Here is a 20,908-nt window from a genome sequence, read left to right as displayed (position 1 = left end):
TTTTTTTTTTTTTTTTTTTAGTACTAGAGTTTGAGTTGATTTTAGGCATAATAATTTCCATTGCCCATTCAAGGATGTTTGGGGTGGCTCCTCCCTTGTCTTGTGTTGCAACTACTTGTTGTGTAATCTGAACCAAACGTTGCATTGTAATAATGCTGCTGCTGCTGCCTCAGCTGTTTGCTGGCAATGTTTTTGAGATTTGTGGTTTAAATGTGCCAAGTGTGCAAATAAACCATGCCAATTGGCCCTTAATTTTATCCTTAGAAGACATGTAGGATAGTTATGAAAGAAATCACCAGCCTCTTAATTACTACATTAAAGATGGTTGTCAATTCAACAGTGCAAAAAAAAAAAAAGATTAAAAAAAATAAAAATGCAACAGGAAATACAAATTTATTCTTCAACTTAATAGAAGCCAAATTTGGTACGGAAAGGAAATCATATCTAATTCAATAATTGATTCATGTCTCATATTTCCATTTATTGCCCCAGCATGAAACAGTTGGGAGGCTAAACTCCCAACTGAGCCTCCCAACTGATCTGTACTCTTGAGCAACATAGACATATTATAATATCATATGTGTATATATATCAACTCAAAGTAATCACATTCAGTACCTTCACAATCCCAAACAAGACTATTGTACCACCACCAAAAAAGTAGGAGCTAAACACACAAACAGACAAACTCATTAGTACACTATGTCTCACCCTATTTTCCAAGCTAATGAGAACAGCCCTTACGGAGACCTAACAAGAGAAGAGTTTTACAAGCAACAGAAAATCATGCATAAAGAAAGCTTCATGTTAAACAAACAGAACATGAAGATATACACTCAATCTTGGCAGTCTGAATCAAGTAATCAGTTAAGAGGTCTTGTGGGCATGATTCATGGTTATACATCCGAAAGCAGCTGGCTTTTTGAGCTAAATGCAGTAGCAATGGCGAAAGCTGGATTTTTCGTTTGTGCTCTTGACCTACAAGGTCACGGTTACTCAGAAGGCTCACCTGGCTACATTCCAAGTATTCAACCCTTAGTCGAAGACTGCATACAGTACTTCGACTCTGCTCGCGCCAATCACCCGAAGCTCCCAGCTTTCCTGTATGGTGAGTCATTAGGTGGTGCAATTGCTACACTCATATGTCTAAGGCAAAATACTATATGGAAAGGTTTAGTTTTAAGTGGACCAATGTGTGGAGTGTCAAAGAAATACAAACCTGTTTGGCCACTGGAGAAGCTACTACCATTGGCCGCCTTTGTAGCACCATCTTGGAGGATTGTGATCACCAAACCACCTGGATCTAAATCATACAAGGAGGGATGGAAGAGAAAAATGGTCTCAAAAAGTCCGAATCGCGTGGCTTCCCAGAAGCCACCAGCTGCCACTGCATTAGAGCTTCTGAAAGTCTGTGAATATATACAGAGGAACTCGCATGAACTAGAAGTCCCTTTGCTGATTCTTCAAGGTGGGGATGATAAGGTATGTGATCCTGAAGCTGCTACGCTTGTGTATGAATCAGCAGGAAGTAAAGATAAGACTATGAAGATTTTCCCAGGAATGTGGCACCAATTGATAGGTGAACCAAATGAAAGTGTGGAGCTTGTTTTCAATACTATGTTGTCATGGCTTGAGGTGAGAGCAGACTTGGCAAAAATCTAATATATATGATCTTGAGTTATTCAGATGTTTATACGCATCGTCAGAAATTCTCTTTCATGTACACATAACCTACGACCAAAAACTTGTAAAAGCTACTGGCAATTACTGATACTGCCAGAGCCGTTTCTGTCCTACTAAGGTAGTATGCATTTGATAATGTTGTTCCATATGCTTAAATGATGGAACCTTCCTGGCATGATGATAATTGCTTTGGCACCGTTAATTTTCAAAAGTAACTACTACTCAGAATCAGTTATTTCATTTGACTTCCTGCAATAATGGTGAGCTTCTATTTTGACTAGCAAAGACTAATAAACAAGAAATAACAGAAATTGGGGAAAGAAGTGCACTACGATATTCAACTTCGCGATCATTCAGATTCAATGAATCAGGATGTTAAGCAGCTTGATGGTACATAGAATAAAGAAGAATTTGTATGGGTACATATGAGTAATGAAATAAAAAGTATCTCGTCGATTACAACTTAATGGGGAAATAACTAATACACATTAAATAACCTGAGATAGAGAATTAAATGGATAATTTGCTGTGAGGAACAGCTGCATAATTTTTTTTTTATTATTGAGGAACAGCTGCATAGTTTCCAAGCACCATGTCAAATAATTCCCAGTATTTGTTTCTATGTATTCTCTTACCATGTAGTTAGTCGCTCAAAACAAATGCAAGAGGAGAATTTGGTGGAGTCACAGTCTGCTGGGCTGTAACTGCTTATAAGACATAAGTTCTGCTCTGACTTGATCTCTTCTTAATTTCCCTGTTGTTGTCACTGGAAATTGATTTTTCCACAATACAAAATTCTTGGGTATTTTGAACCTGCAAAATATTACAGTACATGTCATCAATATGAATCAGATAACGCGAGGCATCAAGAGGGGGGTGAGATTGGAGTGGAGTATGAGATAGCCTTGCTGCAATCGAATTCCCTTGACCAACATAGAAAAAGAAGAATACCCCGTCAAATTTTTCGCTCTACAGAAGTTCTGGAGGAGAGTGCTGGAAAGACAATGCTCCTTCTTGTTAACCGGATGATCAGAACTGGAATCTGTCCACTGCCAATTGTCTTTGAGCCTAATAGAGGCAATGACCATCTCGGTCAAGCGAGAGTCAGGAAGCCCAATAACAACACTAGCAGATATCCCTGGATGTTGGGATAAGACAGCTTCCACCTGAGCCAAAACAAACTTACTAAATGGATTTATAGGGCAATTACGTTCCTATGGAACAATAAAAAGGAAATCATGGTGTTCCATTACCAAAAATTAATTAAAATATATCTATCATTGGTCATCAAGTAATAAGATTTCAAGTAGGCAGTTCTCTTTGTGATGGTAGCTCAATGGAAACGAAGAAACAAAGGAATTAAAGTCTGGATGCTTGCCTCTTCCGGATAAACATTCTCGCCCCCACTCTTTATTCGACCCTTCAAACGCCCAATGAGCCAGACATTTCCACAATCATCTATATGCCCTATATCACCAGTGTCAAGCCAACTTTCATCAGTTGGAGAAGAATTCTTGCTTGGCATTTGACCCCAGTATCCAAGCATTACATGGGGTCCTCGTGTCAAAATCCTCCCTATACAAGATGAATCATCCCCAGCAATCCTTATTTCAATATGTGGAGCAGGCTTTCCAACACAGATACCATCTGGTTTATGTGCCAAATTGGAGCTATTGGCACAAGAATTCTGGACACAACTCTCTTTCGTCGGGTCATAAAGAGTCATGAAAGTTAGAGAAGAACATGCCTCGGTCATTCCTAAAGAACAATTAAAGAATGCTTATCAGGAGAGCACGACCGACACAGAATACTCGTGAAGCTAACTATACATAATACATCAAGAAGGTTTAAGGTTAGGACTTGTGCCACTATAAATTTGGAAAGCATAATGTCTAGTGGATGATACATATCATACATCAGGAACACCATTTTAAAACTTGCGATCTCCTGCTATCAACAGAATATTTTGTTCAGAAAGGATAATTTTGGAGAAGATGGAGAAAATATGTCAAGTAGTCACTAAACCAACATACCATAGGCTGAAAGAATTTTAGCCCTTGGGAAAATCTCAATCGCATTTTTGATAAGATCAGATGAAAGACCCCCAGCTCCATTAAGAATCTTCCTCACAGATTTGGACCCTACAGATATGTGCTTTGTCCTACGACAAGTGAAGGTAGAATCAAATATTTGCACTTATCATGAACTCAGCGGATGTGCTAAATGTCCATAGAGAGAAACCTAGAAAAGAATCAAGCACCACTAGAAACTGGGCAAAAAGAGAGCAAAATTCTTTTAATCTTGATCAGGACATCACAAAAAGTATTCCTTGCAAAATCTAAAGGAGCTAATGTCACAAATTGATATTGGTAGTAACTTCTAAGGAAAAATCCTGATTAACCAATCATATGGATGCCCATACAGTTATTATTCACTTCAACTTTGTTCAAAAGATAAATCCTATTGAAATTCATCTTTGCATCAGGACAGCTGAGTGCTTTACCTATAAAAAGAGATTACATCAGACATCATAGCTGGAACTGTGATAAAAGAAGTAACATTATGCTGCTCTATGGATTCAATAGCCAATTTAGCTTCAAACTTTGGTAGTAGAATATGACAACCTCCTGCCATTAACATGGCCAAGGCTGATGATATACCACCAATGTGGCACAATGGTGCAGTGTGTAAATAGACCTGCAAGAAACCATAACACAAATCAACTTGTACTATATCAAGGTTGATACATTCATATAATGTTTTATCATAGTAGATAAGCATACATCATCCTCACCGTAACCAACAATCGCAATTTTTGCAAGGGATTGCACCACCAAAGCTGAATGGCTTATGGTAACTCCCTTTGGCCTCCCGGTGGTTCCTATTGTCATTAGGAAACAGAAAAAAATGATAAATACAAGTCAAAGGACTTACAAATACTCCTTGTACCAGAACAGCAGTTCTATGACTCAACCCACACAACACATTTCTCAGCGGAGCAAATGTTTTGTATGACATACAAAATGACCTTTTCCTTGCTCGTGAATTTTGCTAATAGCCAAAAAACTTCTACTGAGACTAAGAAACAAGATATTTGCCTAATCTGACCCAGATAAAATTTTGAGGGAGAAATTATGTTCCTTAGTTTAAAAAGAGGTTTCCACTACTAGATTTCTCTTAGAACTTCATTTTGTCCACTCCTTCGATGTGAGAGGATTTGAAGATCACTTTTTGGATTAGGGACAAGAAAAGGAACAACAAGAAATAGGCATGTAGAAAGGCAGTTAGCATATACCTGAGGTAAAGCATATTATAGCAGCTTCCTGAGGTGCCCACAGGCAGTCTGCTACTAAATGCCTTTTAAAACTTCGTTTAAGCTGTTTAGTAGTTAATCCTGGCAGATGTAAGAATGATAAATTAACAAACAGAAGAAGAATACTATTTTTTATCTATATTCATTCTGGTCATGAATGCTTTAACACATACCAATCTTAGTGCTATTAACCACACTAGGATTATCCATTAGGACTTTCCACCTCAGAGAAGGCACAGAATCATCATAGGACTCGAACTTCCAGAAATTACAGGTTGCGTCGTGGACCAACATTGTTGGCTTTGCTACCTGAAGAGCTGTTCTTGCTTCTTCCAAGCTCTGCATGCTGAGAACAGTTACTAGGAGAACATGCTTGTATCCGGAACAGTTTCTTCAATCTTATATTATATTGATGCTTTGCTGTGATAGAAAGTATTTAGCCATGATAATCATTTTCGGTTTCCTCAAAGTTAAGTTTACATACGTTTAAACTGTTTACAATCAAGAGCTATGTAACATGGTTTTTTCATATTGAGTAAATCTAAACCATGCAACAGGTATGATATTGGTACTTAGTGCGAATCCTTAAATTACAAACTACTAAAGATTGAAAACTCTTAGGCGCATGCATAGAGGAATAGGATAATGATACTTCTAGGCAACTCCACGTGACACAGACCAAGAAAGAAATAACTGTTACTGATATTGAAATTCACCCATTAATCAAGGAGAGTGAACGCTTAAACTTCAAAAGCCAAAAAAAAAAAAGCAGCACAAAAAGTTGTCTTTTCAAGGGTCATCCTAAAGAAAGTTAATGATGACAGTAGCTGGATATCTGTGCCTTTTTAAATGCAAATATCCAGCTAAAATCAGCACTAATTTTCTGTAGAATGATTTCTCGCCCTAATTATCTTGAATTAGATTAGAGAAAATAAGAAAAAACAAAAAATAGTCTTCAAGTTATGTCAATGGAAGATAAGGGACTAGGTGCTTTGCTCATTTACCCAACGGTAATTGAAAGGTGCAGTAATTCCTCCTACATACGCCACTGCGAGTAACCACTCCAAGTACAGATCACTGCAACAAAAATTGGATGATGAAAAAGAATTCCTAACAATTCAAGAGTAGTTCACTGGCAAATATGATGCAGTCAAAGAGTACCTTATGACTATTCCCAGATATAAATTCATGTTTCACGCCTGTTCTTTTTAATTAGATGGTCAAGGAAGGGGCGGAGATAGAAGCCGGGATACGGTTCGGTCGAACCCATTAACTTTTGCTCAAACAGTATATTTAAGTTAAGAATTCATTAAAATGTGATATTAAATTTACAACTCAATTATTAGTACTTGAAGTCATGGTTCTAAAATCCAGAGTCCATAAAGTAGAAATCCTAGCTGGCTCAAGGTGCCTTATCTCATAAGAAAGCTAAGTATCATAAAATAAGATGATAGCATTAAGCAAATTGTTTTGATTAAAATGTAAAATAACAGTTCCCTGCAAACAAATGATTAACAAGCACTAAGCTCATGCATAATGCACCAATAACTTTGAATTTGAAGCTTCCATATACTTTATTATCTTCTCTAACAAAATATACCATCGAAATGTTAAATTTTATTTTTGAAATACCGAATATGTTAACAACTATAGTTAATTATGTAACTCTAACCATCAAAATCAACCTACAAAGAAATAATGTTCAAAGGAGCAAAAGGAGTTCCAACATAACATGCTTTAAGTTTATATGCAAGAGACACCATATGCTGCAACTTTTACTGTTTCAGCTAGGGTACTTTTGTTCAAATTTTATCTCCACAGTAAATAGTGGTTACTTTCCAACAGCTTGACTACTTTAGGTAAAAATGGCTGTTGCCATGCCATTTTGACTTTATTTTCTGTTATACTTTTCATATTATACTGGGAAGTGGGAAGGGTAAAAGGTACAACCACCTAATGCAATGAAAGTTGTACATTAACAGCTAGAATTAAAATGGCAGCAGATAATAATAAGAACCTGTTAAGAGCAGAAATGGCAACTACATCACCGGGCTTAAGGCCCAGCTGAAGAAGCCCATGGGCCAGGCCCAAAACTCCGTCAACAAATTCCATGCCTGTCTTCCTCCTTTCTCCCATTATCATCACCGTTGAGTTCCGGCCAACTGTCAGCAGCCGGCTCAAACACTGGCAGACGTGGGCCTTCGAGTAATTAGCCATTTCTTTTGAGGATAAATTCGGAATTCCGTAATTTTCCTTAGCGTTTGAGCAAACAAAACAGCAATTTTTTTAGCTTCAGTATTCAGTTTTGCATGTCTCGTTTTTTGAGAATGAGCGATAAGAGTTTCATTTGGGGTTCACTGTCTTTAAACTAATTGGATAACAATATTCTTTGAGGGTGAAAATACATTGCGTCCATAGCATAATATTGGCCATTTGTAGTTTGGAGAGTCAATTTGGTTAAATATTCAAGTAAATTTTTGAAAACAATATTAAAAAATTATACAATACTTTATTTCTTGATTTTTCTAAGTGAATTGTTCAAACAATGAAGAAAATATTTATTTTTCAAATAATTCTATCATCAAGTTCCATAATCCAAATTTTAGCTCAATCATCACCCATGACGGTCAATAATAACCTGTTTGGCCAAGTTTTTTTTTGGGCAAAAAATGGAGGTGTTTGGCCAACCTTTTGGAAGGAAAAAAAATGCTTTTGACGAAAAGCAGAAACATTTTTGCAGAAGCAGAAAAAAGTAGCTTCTCTCCAAAAGCACTTTTCTGATAAGCATTTTTGAGAAAAATACACTCATAAGCAGTTTTCAAAAACTTGGCCAAACACTATTTACTGCTCAAAAGTGATTTTCTAATTAATTAGCCAAACACAAACTATTTCTCACCAAAAGCATTTTTTTTTAAAGTACTTTTGAGAAAAACACTTTTCAAAATAAGCTGATTTTAGAAGCTCGGCCAAACGGCTATTAAAGTCTCATGATAACAAAAATATATAGTATTATTTTTGAGTATCTCGAGGTTCAGTTTTCAATTAATATTTCGTTGATCAATTATTCCTAATTCACATTCCATATTTTGGATCATTTACATTCTATAAGAGACCTAAGAACTAATCAAATTCAAAAAGTTAACAAATTCACTGAACTTTTTAATCTGAAAACAGAGCACATCTTAAAAATTGCAAGTAGAAATTTAGTACATAGACACCTGAAAAGTGTAAATTTGACAGATTTTTTTAGGAGCCGTTTAGTTGGGAAACAAGTTATCTCATGATTAATTATCTCGGAATTAGTTATCTCACCCTTCATGAGAATAAAAAATACTAATCCCAAGATTAGTTACATCACAATTTTTTTCCAAGCAAACGCGGCATAAACTCGTTGCAATTTAATTCGGAAATTGGTTATACTACTAATAGTTTATCAAGGATTGCACAGTAAAAATTGAAGGAAATTTGCGTGAGAAAATGCCAAAAAAGAGACGTTGAAATTGGATTATTGGTTTATGAGGCGTTGCGGTGTGGAGTACAGTGGCTCTGGCTCATATCCCTACCTTATCCTTTACAAATTATAGGAAGACTGAAACAGAGGAAATCAAGAAGAATTTACAGAAAATGATTAAAATGGTCCTTAATGTATCGGGGTTGGACTATTTTAGTCCTTGATATATACCACATAACAGATATGGTCCTTGATGTATACAAAAAGTGTATGCTTTCAGTCTTCAAAGGTGTTTGGACATAAACATTGTAATTTTTGAAAGATACCCTGAAAATACGAGTAACAATTAAACTTGATTAGTGGTTTTAAAGATATCTGATTTAGTTCAATACCAATTGATAATCAAGAAATATGAAGCAGAAATGAAAGAAATAAGTGAATCAAACCAATGTTACTCAGCAATAGTGACCTCGAGCTTAGTGGCCTCGAGGTAGGTTTAGAACAATAAGACAATTAAACAAGAAAAATAAAGTAAGAGCAGTAGAGCTAAAGGACATTTCTGATGAACAGTAGGCGAAAAACTAGAGAATATATTCTTTGCTCAATGATTAGAAGATGTTTACAAATGATTGGGGTCCCCTTTATATAATAGGGGAACCCTAAATAAGGTATATTTCTATTTACAGTAAGGAATATTATTGATACAGCTGTCTAACCGCCTAGTACGAAATCGTACAATCCTATTCCAGGATTTGTGTCACGATCTCGGCTTTGATGTCCATTGTACTTTGATCCTCGAGCATTGCATCCTACCTTTGAGCTCGGATCTGATGCATCGGGCTCGGGCTTAGGACAGACCCTCGAGTCTATAAGTCAGAGGCATGTGACTTTGACCGTACAAATAGTCCCCGCGTTTCTTAGAATAAGATGATAAGAAACGATTTGAACCTCGATTTTTGGAGCCCTTAATGATGACGTCATCCCATGACGTAAGCATCCGAGGTGACCGAAACATCCCATCAGTTCGATTCCCCATGATATTAAATGAACGCCAGTATTGGTCACCCACTAGCATCGTTGAACCGTCACCGCCCATCTATAAATATAAGGTCTAACCTCTAATAAAGCTTTACTTCAATCTTCAAAACACCTCTGAACCTACTCCATATAAGGCTGGACATAATTTGGTAAATACCGAATTACCGTACCAAAACCGAAAATTTTGGTATTTGGTTTAAATTTTTTAAAAAATTGGTATTAGATATGGTATTTGATATTTTAAAATAAAATATCGAAATACCGATACCGTACCGAAATATATATTATATTTCACAAAACATATATTATCAATTATAACATAAATATAAAAAATTTAAAATTTTACTTTATTTTCAAAGTTCATCAATTAACTCTAAACAAGTAACACGATATTTTTAATGATCAAATATTCTTTTATGTACAATTTTCTCTATTTGGGTCGATATTTGCTAGTTTTGGACAAAATTTTTGTCAACATTTTTAGTTTTGTATTTTTGAGTACTTCAATTAAGAATGTTAGAGTGTATGACTCTATGCACTAGTTAGTATTCAAACCGAATAAACCGAGGTTACTTAACCGAATAAACCGAAACCGAAAGGAGAAAAATCGAACCATACCGAATTTAATTAGGTATGGTATTGGTATAGGATTTTAAGAAATCAAATACCGAAAATACCGAACCGAAATGTCTAAATACCGTACCATATCGACCGACGAACACCCCTACCTCCATACTTCTCTCTCTTGATCAGTTTCCTTTTATTATCTGCTTCTACCGCCTTCTTAGTGCCGAAAAAATCAAGCTCTGTCGTCTTTGTAACCCAAAATCATGGCGAAAACTTTTAAAATAGTCCCTCAAAAGGAAAAAGCATCATCTTCTTCTACTTCCCGACCGGCCAGCGATAAAGCGCCGGCCCTCCATGAGATTGTTCCAGTCACCTGCGTCTTAAAGAAGGACTTCGATGTCGAGAACCCACCTGCAGTTCTTGGCCGATGCGAACATGCATCGAGGTACATCTGCTCGATAAAGGAGAAATATCTCGAGGTTCTGAAAAACGAGGGTGGTTGGGGGGACGAGGTTATGATACAGATCCCGTCTCCCAAGGAGACCATCACAACTGATGTGGAGGGTTTTTTAAGTGTTTACACTTACCCCTTCATACTAGGTCCCCTCGATGCAATGGTGATTGATTTCTGTAAAAGGTACGAGGTTACCCTAGGTCAGATCCACCCTTCCTTTTGGCGCATCGTGGTTATGCTGCACTATTTTTCTAGCAACGCCAAAGGGCTGGAGTTTACCCTCCATCACCTTATCAGATTGTATCGGCCTCAGCTTTTTCACAGACTGATCAAGCTCCAACGTCGATCCAAGAAAGCCTTCTTTGCCAGTAATGACGAGACAAAAGACCGAGGTTGGATGAGCCGGTTCATCCGAGTGAAGATCTTGGACATCATTCTCGAGGAAAAAATGCCATTTCTGGAGAGGTGGAACTTCTGACGTAAGTAAAATTCTTTTTCTGGTATTCCCTTGTGTTTCGTTCTCGCATTGTGTGATGTCTTTAACTTTTCATGCAGCTGATGCTTCGATGCCACATGCAATCCCTGACCTCGAGGAATGGTTCAAGAAGTTGGTTGCGACCTTCTCGTATGATGAGCGCAAATGGCGTGACTTGTCGAGGGGTAAATGGGAGGCCAAACATCATGGTGAGTTTTCCTTCCAGGGTTTTGATATATTTTCTCCTATTTGTGATGCCACCTCACTCATGCTTATTTGTGCAGGCATAGGAGATGTCTCAGAAATGAGGCCAGCCCCGTCCAGGGAAGAGACTGAGTCCCCGATTCCGAAATCGGGGAAATATAACAAAAGAATGAGGGCTTCGAAGCCTGAAGATAGAAGCCCCTACTCGAAGGCTACGAAGGAGATTTGTTCATGCGGACGCAGATTCGGCCCACGATTCCCCAGATGATGAAGAAAATAATGGTGAAGAGTCGGCATTGATGCCTCGAACCAGGAAACCGATCGAGACCACCAAGCCCTCCGAACTAGAGACCTCATCCCGTGGTGAGGGAATTTCAAAGAAGGACTCGGGCGAGGCCCCCATGTCCCAGGAGATTGATCGTTCCTCCACCTTCAACAAGTATACCGGAAGATGGGAGTGTGAAAACCCTCGAAGCCAATCAGAGCGCCCCGAGTGAAGAGCTCAAGGCTGTGACAACCGGTCACTCCCTTTCTCTTCCATCTTACTCCGAGGAGGCAATCGAAGATGCTAACGCTCTGTGTACGCTCAATCCGAGCAAGGTCCTCGAAGAAGTTCCCTTCTAGGGTTACTTTTCTAGGGTCGATGATGCCGCCGACCTTAACGATGCATCCACCCTATTCGAAGAGGCTCAACATCTCCTTTCTCGGGTAAATACTAACTTTCATTGTTGTAATTTTTTCTTTCTTCCCTTTCCTTTGACTGACATATCTTCATTTCATGTATAGGCCATCGTCAAGTTTAGAGCTGAGTTGAGCCAATGTGTGGTAGAGCTCAGGAAAGATTCGGGTGAAGAGAAGGCCTTGAGGCTCCTCTGTAGCGAAAAGGAGGAGGAGCTTAAGGACCTTCGGGCTGAGTTGGCCAAAGCTCGGAAAAATGAGACGGAGCCAGATGAGCAGGTAACTATGATTTTAATAGAGCATGGCCTTTTTGGCCCTACTTCGGAGGCTAACACTTCGATCTCAGCTGCAGCAAAAGTTGGAGATGATTGGGCAGCTCCGGGGCAAGGTTGATCAAGTCAGGGCTGACTGCTATCGATTGAAAAAGAGCATGGATCAGCTTGTTGCCGATAAGGAAGTTGTTACCGCCCAACTGACCTCGACTGAAATTCAACTCTGAGTTATTAAAGTGAAGGGTCTGGACCAGGCCAAGAAAATTAAGGAGTTGGAGGCAGAGCTCTCTAGAGCCCGGGCAGAAACTGCACAGGCCAAGGCTGATGCTGAGAAGATAAAGGTTATGGCTGATAAGACCATCGCCGTATACTTAAGGGATGCCGAGGCTGTTCAAGCGGAGCTGAGGGAGGCCTCCGACCGGGAAAAATATAGTAATGATTTGGCCAAGCGCCTAGCTCGGAGGGAGACTCTCGAAGAAATTCATGCCTATGGTTATGACCTTACTGAAGATATAGCTCAAGCAAGCACAATGGAAATCGACGCAGGTTCTCGTTTCTTCCGATGATGAGGATTCTGACAATGGTTCCGAGGATGGGGGAAATGAGGAGGGATTCCCCTATTACATCTCGCGCTTTCATACGTTAAAAGTTTCGTCTTCAGTTAATTGACGCAGACTCAGGGGTGAGCTCATTTTGACGTTAACGTATTTATGTTATTTATAACAAGCGATAAATAAGTGTCCTGAAGGATAAATGGTACACGAATTAAAGAAAATGAGTTTCGTTGAAAGTGGCCAATTTGGGATAAAATACGGGTCGAGCGATAATACCCGATAAATATGAACTAGTACCATGCAAGGTACCTGTCACGACCCAAAATCCACTAAGGGTCGTGATGGCGCCGGACACCACTGTCAGGCAAGCCAACTACAATTTACTAGCAATTTCTCATTTTAATTATTTTGAAATCATTTCCTTTAAACAAATAAATAATAAATAATAAACTCCACTGGATAAATGAGGATGTCTTTACAAAATTTAACTACTGAAAAATCCTGTGATCATCCCAGAACCCGTTGTTAAAAGTACATGAGCAATTTCTAGGAAATGGAATAAATTACAATAACAGTCCGGAATACAAGTGGACAGAAATGAAAATATAGTACAATACTCTGAAGGAGACTCTGATGGCTACGGTCTTCTTGATACATGCAACTCACCTAAGTCTCCGTATCAACCACGCCGCTATGCCACTAAGCCACTAGCCACATATTAACCTATGCAACAAAAGTGCACAACAAGTGTAGTATGAGTACGCAAAACAATGTGTATCCAATGAGTATCCCGTCTAATCTCGAAGAAGTAGAGACGAGAGGCCGACTTTGACACTTACTAATGGTCCAAGGATAATATAGTAAAAGTGTGAGGAACTCATGGATTTCATAAAGCAAAATTTAACTCATAAAGCCGGAAAGCAGGGAAACAACTTCTCAAATAATAAAGGATTTCAAGGATTTACTTTTCATTATCTTTATTAATTTATCACTGGCCAGGAAGAGCGATTATCAGCATTTATAAATCTCAAGCAGCAATCCAAGCATGCGCATATCATGCCAAGGTCGTACGGCTCAATCTAACATAAATGTAAAATGTGCACTGCCGAGGGTCGAACGGCCCGAACCATAGATGCATCTATTACCCCGCTCGTGAATCCTACATGCGACGTAGTAAACATAAATAAACAAACACCCTACTCGCGAATCATACATGTGATGCAGGTACACATAGAAATACATGCTCACACAACAATTGAAGAATTTATCGAGGAATGTTTATCCAAATAAAAGTCGATTCTCTTTTAGCGATTTAAGAAAATGAAGTTTAATCCTTTTATAAATTCATTTACCAATTCGATAAGATTTAAGCAATTCAACTGCCAACAAGATTACAGATATTCCAAGTATAGCATGATTTTGGGTCCTAGACTACCCGGACATTACACATAATAGTAGCTACGCATGGACTCTCGTCACCTCGTGCGTATGTAGCCCCCACAAATAGGAGCACATAACCAGTTATATCACCTATGAGGACAATTCCCTATACAAGGTTAGAAAGGAGACTCACCTCGCTCCGAAGATCCATAACTGGCGTTCCACGCTCTTCCGAAGACTCGAATCGATGGACAATGCTCCAAAACTAGCCAATAATTATGCAAATCCATTAATATATGTTCAATTACTCATTACAATCCAATTTATAACAATTTCTAACCCCGATCAAAAAGTTAACAAAATTGCCCTTGACGTCTAATGAGTGGTAAAAATCCAAAAAATCCATTTTATAGGTTTTCCCCCAACCCCCAAATCTCTACCAAATTTTCATGCTCAAATCCGAAGCAAAACCATGTATTTAACGTCTAATGAGTAGGAACAACTTAACTTGACATAGATGAAGAAAATATCTCTTCCGAAAGTTCCAAAATTGTCCAACCCGAAGTTTAAATAGGTGGAAATGAACGAAACTCGATTTTTAAAGAGATTTCACAGCCTCCAATCCTTTCGCACCTGCGGTCTCTTGACCGCTTCTGCGGTCCCGCATGTGCGGACCAATTGCCGCTTCTGCGGTCCGGGGCTTCCAGCCTATTTTCGCTTCTGCGCTCCTTCTTCCGCAGGTGCGGTCCCACTTCTGTAGTAATCTGACCGCATATGCGGTCCCAGCCTTCACCCTTCACCACCGCATCTGCGGCCAAAACTTTGCAGGTGCAGTTATACCAGATATCATCTGCTTTAACTATTCTTTCAAACCCCAATTCAATCCGTTAACCACCGAAATTCACCCGAGGCCCCCGGGGCCCAGTCCAATCACACCAACCAGTCCCAAAACACATTACGGACTTGCTCGAGGCCTCAAATTAAATTAAACAATGCTAAAATTATGAATCGACCTCCAATCCAAGCTTAATGAACTTTAGAATCTCAACTTCTACCTTCGATGTCGAAACCTATCAGATCACGTCCGATTGACCTCAAATTTTGCACACAAGTCATATTCGACATTACGGACCTACTCCAACTTCTGAAATTGGATTTCGACCCCAATATCAAAAAGTCCACTTCCGGTCAAACTTCTCAAAAACCTTCAAATTTCTATCTTTAGCCAAATGGCTCCAAAATAACCTACGGACCTCCGAATTCACTTCCGATCCCGCTCCCAATACCAGAATCACTATACAGAGCTATTCCTAGACTCGGAATCTCAAACGGACATTGATAACCCTGAAATGCACTTCAATCCAAACTTATGAGATTCTTTCAAAAATGTTAACTTTCACAATAGGCGACGAAACGTTCCCGGGTCTTTCAAAACCCTGTCCGGACATACGCCTAAGTCTGAAATCATCATACGAACCTGCTGGAACCTTCAAATCCTGATTCCAAGGTCTTTTACTCAAAAATACAACCTTAGTCAATCTTTTCAACTTAAAGCTTCCAAAATGAGAATTCTCTTTCCAAATCAACTCCGAACTTCTCAGAATTCAATTCCGACCGTGCGCACAAGTCATAATACCTGAAGTGAAGCTTCTCATGGCCTCAAATTACTAACGACATACTAGATCTCAAAACGACTGGTCGGGTCGTTACATTCTCTCCCACTTAAATATACGTTCGTCCTCGAACATGCTAAAAACTGTGCTGGAGTTGTCTGAACGTTCGTCCTCGAACATGCTAACACCTCGAGCACCTTCCCATGCTATCACAACTCAGCTGAGCACCCTAGCTCTATCAATCTGAAGATATCCTTTTTCACTTAAGCAAATAAGCCTTAGAGCCCAATTCCAATATCTGGAATTCTCTGTCAGGCATGTTCCAACCTATGCTCACTGTATCAATAGCTACACGCAGCACCAAAATATGACTGCATACCTTAACTGAATTCACACCTTGCACCACTTTACTCACAGGACCGCAATAGCATTCTCTAATCAAATTAGTCTAAATTCCACGAATTTGATGCTCCCATTGCACCTCATGACATAGATAGGTCTTGCTTTAACTCTTACAATATTGCCACGACGGAAGAGATGTGTAAAAATTCATAACCAACTGCCGAACCAACAAATCATTGGGTCTATACTCCTGACAAGAACCATCACCTCATTCTGAACCAAATAATAGTCTTAGCTCCTTGATGTACTTTATATAATCAGATTGCATTGCTCCTAAATCCAATGATCTCGTCTCACCCAGTACAAATTGCTCAGGCAATAAGCCACCCCGGACATGATCAAAAATCACATATGACACCACAATGTGCCAATAAACTACCAATTCGAACGCGATACAAAAGGAAAACAAACTCTGAAAAGGAAATCCATTTACCCTGACTAGTCTTCCATAAGGAGCGCATTGCTGAAATGATCACATCTGGCCTGATATAGAGCCCATATTCATATTTAGATCTTCCACAGACCTCAATATGATTCTGATCATACTGAACTAGGTTAATAACCTTTCAAAGGCCCATAATAACTCCCCTTTTTCTCATAACACGAGAACTACCATCATGGCCAGAGTAATTCTCCACAGTCCACAACACAATAAACCAAGTGCCCTCTAGGCATCAATTCTCAATTTAACGACATCACTACAATATTCATACTTGGTTTAAGTCTTCAATCAATCAAATGACTACATGCCACACTTATACAACCTTCCCGTGGGGCACGCTCCCACAACCTTCCGTAACAGATAACAAGTCTGTACATCTAAACCACCGGCTGCACTAACGCTAAAAAGCAATCAATAATCCTTAACCGGGATGCAAAGACTTTTTCACAAACCACCAATCTCAGGTGACGCTAAGGACAATACCAACTTACTTTAAACATCGAAACTCCCTTCCTGCTCATCCGAGCTAGTGACATCCTTGTCACCACCGAACTGCAACCTTGATCCTTACTTCAATTTCCATACCACTTACTGCACCCAACATGCCAATATGCGATAGAACACGATTTTCATCATAACTACGGAACTACTAATAGATTAATACTTCATCATATAGAAACTTTGCACTTATCTCATTTTAGGAAAACCATAGCAACACACAAGTGAATTCTCATAACCGCAGAATATGCAAATTTCTAAGTAGTGGACTAAGCCACCATAGCCCTTCCGGGATCCGCCTACACATAACAGGCCATAACAGTAGAATACTTCTGAATAACATCGATTACGATGGCCGGCAAGCCTCACACGTACCGTCACAAATCACTTGCACAACTTGATCACACTGAAGAAACTAATCATTACCACCGATATGCCAATTTAACTATGCCTAACCAATCTATCTTCTTCTAATTTATCTTTTATTGCCTTAGAAATAACTCCATTCGACACATAACACGCTCCATCTGCACTCATCCCGAGTGACCTTGAATCACGAGACCATGTTGTCTTGAATCCCACGAACCATTTCATACCTCCCAAATGCTACACTGCAAGTAAAAACATCATAGAACATTCTGGGCCTCTTCTCATAAGTTGCTACAAAAGCCTGATTCTTAACCGTACCTATATGCTCGAAATCATTAGGCACCACACTTTACCCTTTGAGTCCACTAGGACCGTTGTTGAGAGCCACCCGCTCTGACTTGGCCCAGAATATAATCAACTCTATGAATCTTCTAGCACATGAATACCCTCACAATGAAGCACCCGATATAATCACTTTCCTTGAAACCTGCATCCATACAAGGCCTGAATCCTGAATCCCTCCTCAAGTCTGAACATGAGCCAATAAGGCCAACCATAGCACACCTCTAACAATTCCTTTGCTCAAATTACCACTTATATTCTTTTTCATGTAACTGAAATAACCCATCAGTGTGCTAATAACCAGAAACCTCACAAGTAGTTAACCATGCAACCCAATCATAGGCGGTGGGAGTCTCCCACTTAGCTTGAAGCCACTATTACACAACTCTGGAACCCACCAAGATTCTTTCTCTCTTATTGACATGACTTTGCGCAATCGAACCACCAGGTTCCTTGAAATCTTTCCGTTAATATCTCATGAACACTCTGAATCTCTAGCAATATTCACATATTCGACCTCTTACCGGATAGCCAGCAAAATCCTTCACAGAAACTTCGCCAACCACGCGATCGTTGACGTGCTCACAGAAAATAACCCACCTGTGGAATTTACGTGCCGACATCTTCCAACGCTGCTGCACGGGGTATAATCACTACGATATCAACAAACAATCCTGAGTCCGAGCTCACTCTCTAGCTGCATAAGTCCATTTACTCCTCGTGGACATCACTAAATGTGTGACAATATCTTTAAATTTCAAGTTATGTTGTATCCTTCTTCATTTCAAGCAGTTCATTTCCGTTATATCGAATCTCCTACCACATAATAGCCCATGCTTCAATTTAAATCCGTAGACCCCCAATCACCAATTACTAAAATTCCCAAATCATTCCAAAGTCTCCTTAAGGTGCGTAGTCATCCTACCACAAAGCCCACATGCAACTCCGCCACTCTCCCACTTTGGCAGAACTCACCCCTTTAATCGACTATTCGACCTTTGCTTCTTATAACTGGCCTTCTAGAAATTTTAACCACCGCCTGACACTCCCCACATGTCCTTTCTCATACTTTGTTGCTCAGTTGTTGCCTTAAATAAAATCTATCTTCGCAGCACTTGAACCCTCAAATCGCTACTAACCTTAAACTTTTCCAAAGAAAATCTTTCTCGAACTGTCAACATTAGAAACACCGATTCAATCCTGAACCACTGTACCCAGAGCTGTCACACCTCCTTTTTCCGCACCCGCGAGGGTGCAAGGGAGTTTTTCCAATTAAAGGACAATCGAGACGGGATTGGTTTATTTATTTCAGAGTCGCCACTTGGGAGATTTAGGGTGTCCCAAGTCACCAATTTTAATCCCGAATCGAGGAAAAGAATGACTCTATATTACAGTCTGCGTACCAGAAATCCGGATAAGGAATTCTGTTAACCCGGGAGAAGGTGTTAGGCATTCTCGAGTTCCGTGGTTCTAGTACGGTCGCTCAACTGTTATATTCGGCTTGATTATCTGATTTTATACAAATATGAACTTATGTGCAAATTTTATCTTTTAACCGCTTTATTATTATTGTTTTTAAAAGAAATGTGAACATCGCTTAAAACACGTCTTTGGACTGCGTCACATGAAATGCACCCACAATCCGGAACACGTTTTATTTGATGTTTTGGGATTTGGATTCGGGTCGCATGAAATGCACACCTAGGCTTAAGAAAGTAAAATATTAAACACGCGCCTAAAGAGACTATCGCGTTATTATTTGGGGGAAGACCGTGAAATTCGCTAAACGGTCCTTCCGAATTCTAATTAAACCATACATTTTGTGAGGGCCCCGCAATCTATACGTTTTATTTGGCGAGGCTCGTCTCATTTTTATTTTTAAAGGATAAACCTACAATGACTATATTTTCTATTAAGTTCGTCTCTAAAATAAAAGAAAATCTCTTAATTATTTACATGCTGAAAAACGTAACTTATTAGTTATTAGTTTACGGCTAATGCGAATGGAAAATTGCGATCGAGTTTGTACAAAGAAAAACTGCTTTCATTTTATATTCTGTTATTCAATAATACTAGAACATGAGATTGACCATAATATCAAAACAGATTAATTATTCTCCGATTAATTTAAACTAACATTATTAGATGAAGAAAGTATACATATGCAACCTCATTATTCATTAATCATTCAATTACATCTTTATACGAAGAAAGAAAAATTATATTCAACCACAAATCTAAACAGGAGGAATTCAACAGGAACAAAGCCTGATTAATATTTTATTTTTTGCTTCAAGCCGAGATTGTACAAATGTGTACCTGGAAACAGTAGTACAATAACAAAAGAAGGAGAAGTCAGCAACAGTAATAACACAGCAACAGCAGATTCAGCAACACCGCAAACAAGTACAGTAGGAATAGCAGAAAACCCAGGAGACTATAAACGACTCCAAGTATAAAGAAGAAGTAAAAGGCAGGAAGGTTCTGACTATTTCAGATCTTAAGCGAGGCAATGAAGCAGTAACTATTCTTTTTCAACTTCAAAACTCTCCAAAATGAATTCTGCCCCTGTATATTCAGTGTATCCAGAATGTATATCGGGTGTATACTTCTCACTCCGCCCCCTCTTTTTTTCTTCTCTCTATCTAGTTTTTCCTCTTTTTTCCCACCCCTTCTTCCTAAATTTTCTCTTCTATTTATAGCAAAATTTTCGAAATTTTCAGATTTGTTTTTTTTTATTTTATTATTATTTTTAATTAAAAGAAATCCCACTTACAAATTGCCTTTATTTTTTTAGAAAAAGAAATCCCACCTTTATTTACTTTTATTTTTAAAATTCCAACTTTAATTACTTTATCTTATTTAAAATCCCATTTTTTATTTTTTTTAAAAGAGAATCTCACTTTATTTAACTTTTCTTTAAAAAACAAACCACTATCTTTTCTTTTTCTTTTAAAAATGCTACTTTCAATTACTTTAAATTTTTTAAATTTTCAGATACCTTTATATTTATTTTTTAATTCCAACCTTATTTTACTTTTAAATTTTTTAAAACTTTTTACTTTTTTTAAATTTTCTACATTCTTTTACTTTTTTTTATTTTTTTATTTTTTTAATATCATTTCCGAAATTACTATATATATATATATATATATATATTTTAAAATAAAAAT

At 38.4% G+C, this 20,908-nt stretch overlaps 2 protein-coding genes across 4 annotated transcripts; one reads left to right on the top strand and one right to left on the bottom strand.

Annotated features, from left to right (window-relative positions):
* Positions 1–567: 567 nt before the first annotated feature.
* LOC107791485 (2-succinylbenzoate--CoA ligase, chloroplastic/peroxisomal) lies at positions 568–7,427 on the bottom strand. Of its 3 annotated transcripts, none has more exons than XM_016613569.2 (10): positions 7,014–7,427; positions 6,001–6,073; positions 5,170–5,335; positions 4,979–5,077; positions 4,467–4,564; positions 4,187–4,380; positions 3,717–3,844; positions 3,062–3,441; positions 2,635–2,849; positions 568–2,496 (listed from the first exon to the last, which is right to left on the bottom strand). In XM_016613569.2, exons 1-10 carry the CDS (start codon positions 7,211–7,213, stop codon positions 2,367–2,369), a joined length of 1,683 nt encoding a protein of 560 aa, XP_016469055.2. In that variant the 5' UTR covers positions 7,214–7,427; the 3' UTR covers positions 568–2,366. The 3 variants fall into 3 exon arrangements, with proteins under 3 accessions (XP_016469055.2, XP_016469056.2, XP_075106232.1); XM_016613570.2 differs by lacking the exon at positions 7,014–7,427 and adding an exon at positions 6,158–6,308; XM_075250131.1 differs by lacking the exon at positions 7,014–7,427 and having other exon boundaries at positions 5,170–5,342.
* On the top strand, positions 703–1,662 carry LOC107791480 (caffeoylshikimate esterase-like). Its single transcript, XM_016613564.2, has one exon. The coding sequence runs from the start codon at positions 703–705 to the stop codon at positions 1,660–1,662; it is 960 nt and encodes a 319-aa protein (XP_016469050.2).
* Positions 7,428–20,908: the final 13,481 nt, after the last annotated feature.

Source organism: Nicotiana tabacum, chromosome 3, assembly GCF_000715075.1.
Source record: "Nicotiana tabacum cultivar K326 chromosome 3, ASM71507v2, whole genome shotgun sequence".
Lineage (NCBI taxonomy): Eukaryota > Viridiplantae > Streptophyta > Magnoliopsida > Solanales > Solanaceae > Nicotiana > Nicotiana tabacum.
The sequence above is the reverse complement of the archived record's forward strand: the minus strand, read 5'-3'. Positions and strand labels throughout refer to the sequence as shown.